The following is a 2,549-nucleotide window of genomic DNA, read 5'->3' as shown; positions in this document are numbered from 1 at the left end:
GTAATGGGAAGATGTGGCAATGCTCCTTGTAATAATTGAAAAAAAACATGTTGCAATATGTTTATATAAATTCAGTGTTTCCTTTTATGATGGTGATTCAGTTCCATTTCTGCACAAAATTTATTCTTTTCTTTTGTTTTCACTTGTAGGTTGTAACACAGCCTTTCATTTTACAGTCCCAATTGTATAGTAGTGTGAAGGACAGGACACAAGTTGATAGAGATTTGGAGGTTTTGTTTTGAACTTATGCAATAATTCTTTTTGTGGACACCACTGTTGATGTAATGCAATGATAAGTTTGTGTTTTACCTTTGGATTATTTTCTAGCGATTCTCGTGTTAATTGGTGATTATCGTAGACTAATTGTATATTGATATATCCAATTGCATCAGAGATCATTTTTCCTTGCTCTGATGAAACCTGAACATAGAAATACTTTTTGCAGTCACTGAAGAAAGACAGAGTACTCCGTGTATTCAAACTCAATACTGGGCAGGATGACCATGCAATCATGTTCATGGATGATTATCTTAAACAGGTATATGTTCTCCTTGTTTGACTTAAGTAGGTTCACTAGATCTAGATGGTGCTAATGTAATGGAAGTTAAGAGGTGCCGTTTAGCTAATTAATCTTTCGTAATACTCTCACCCAACCAAGCAGACAACCCGGATCACCTCATTCAAGCCTATCCTTACCAAGCTGGATAGCTATATCCCATTTACCTTGTTTAACAAACCAAGCTCACGCTAGCTGAACTGCAAATTTACCATCATAGACACGCCAATATGTAGCTAATGTTTTGTTGATGTAAAGTTTTAGTTATAATGTGATAATTCGTACTACAAGCTTTAATGGATCTGTTCCTTTCTTACACTGAGTGTATGCAGATGGAATCTGCTGTCAGGAGGTCAACGGGTAAAAACAAAGATGGTAGTGAAGTGTTCGACTGGTTTGAGAAATATGTTCTGCGTTCGAAATTGGATGTTAGCATTGATCACCTAGAGCTGGTAAGTTTCAGCAAGTTAACTGGAGATGAGTGTTGATCCTCAGAATTCTATCTTAACCTTTCCGTAGAATCGGTCATTACCAAGTTTTAACTTTGTGAAACTTTGCGATGATCTATCATGGGCACTTTGAGCTGACACTTTGTTTTAGTATACTGTTTTGTAATGATACCTAGTACTAAATCAAGAAATAGTACTGCTCTATAACAAGGCTTTTCACGTCTTCTGCTTTTCATCACAGTGCTCACTGTTATCACATGGTGGTGATGCAAGAGATAAACATATCACCTTATTGATGAATGCTGGTCTCCTGGTAAGTATTTTCCATGGGATCGTTATCATGGGTGTTTCTGTATTCACATGCCATGGTTCCAGCATGACTGGCGTTCCATGTTTACCAAAAAACTAATGGTTTGCATCTACACGATGAGTTTATGCTCTTCACCAATCATGCTTACTGTTTGTGCCATTTTGATCTTTCGCAGACACGCCAACTAATAGATCCAAACATGTTCTGGTTTTCTATTCCAAGTATTGGTCCTATCTTGAAAGGCCTATCCCAGGTTTGCACTTCTTGGCTTTTCTGTTCCTTGGTTCAAATCTCGCGGTGTTAGTTAATCTTAAAGATGGTTCTAATAAATTTTATGGATATAAAGCTGCTCTGCTGACTGAAGTATAGTCAGAACATAAGACTAAATTGCAATCTGTCGCTATGTCTGCAAGTTGGGTACATGTAGGTCCATGTCATGTACTTGAAAATTGGACTTTTGTACCCACAAACTTGCATAGGTCGTGCAAATAGGTACAGAAGTGGTTTTCTAGCTGACATCACATATGTATGGATGTTTATTCCTACATCCATTCGACCAGTATTATCACGTATTTATAGTTCAATCCCTGTATATACTTAAGGATCATGAATGATGTATTTCATGAATGCGCTCACCAGATTATGGTAGTTTGATTCCCCTTGCATTGGCTTTCCTGAGTTATTCTGGATGGGATACTAATTAAATACTTACAGTTTCGATTTCTCTGTAAGAAGACATTGACAAATGTGGTTATGATGAGCAGGGGAGGAAGGAAGTTCTTTCATTACTGAACCGTCGGAAGTACAAGGAGATGCTACTATCTTCACTGGAGAAGACGAGGTTGAGGTTATCACCTCTCGATGTGCGGTTCCACCTCCGTGATCTGATTGGGTCTGGTCACATAAAGACGGTTCAAACACCCACTGGCTTACTTGCTCGCGTGTCAACAGATTGATAGACACGCCTTTGGATCAGCCTTTTTTAGCAGTTTTTGGCTTCTTCGGAAAAGAACACCATTTTCCTGCCGAGTCAGCAAAAGGTAGTCAGAGTTTATTTGATTGGTTCCTGCATTCTTTAAGGTCAATTAGTAGGGTGTATTGCAAAAAAGAAATTCTGATACGTACTCTGGTGTTGATCTGATTAATGTTGTATAGTTATGGCGATGTAATACTAGAGATTTTTACCTACCAAATGGATTGTTTCCTGTGAAATGCATGGAAACATATTGTTGAA

The 2,549-nt window shown here is 38.0% G+C and overlaps 1 protein-coding gene across 3 annotated transcripts in view; it reads left to right on the top strand.

The window, feature by feature from the left end:
• Positions 1-2,549, top strand: part of LOC119358036 (serine/threonine-protein kinase 19-like) — a 6,293-nt gene extending 3,744 nt beyond the window's left edge. For 2 of the 3 annotated variants that reach the window (XM_037624762.1, XM_037624772.1), the window contains 6 exons: positions 150-230; positions 446-538; positions 889-1,008; positions 1,247-1,318; positions 1,491-1,568; positions 2,080-2,549. In XM_037624762.1, the coding sequence (XP_037480659.1) occupies positions 150-230; positions 446-538; positions 889-1,008; positions 1,247-1,318; positions 1,491-1,568; positions 2,080-2,271 (636 nt within the window). In that variant the 3' untranslated portion in view covers positions 2,272-2,549. The remainder of the gene's footprint in view (positions 1-149; positions 231-445; positions 539-888; positions 1,009-1,246; positions 1,319-1,490; positions 1,569-2,079) is intronic. The other variant, XM_037624764.1, reaches the window with a different exon arrangement.

The sequence above is a fragment of the Triticum dicoccoides genome, chromosome 1A (assembly GCF_002162155.2).
Source record: "Triticum dicoccoides isolate Atlit2015 ecotype Zavitan chromosome 1A, WEW_v2.0, whole genome shotgun sequence".
NCBI lineage: Eukaryota > Viridiplantae > Streptophyta > Magnoliopsida > Poales > Poaceae > Triticum > Triticum dicoccoides.
Note: the sequence above shows the minus strand (reverse complement) of the source record. Positions and strands in the feature narration are given on the sequence as shown.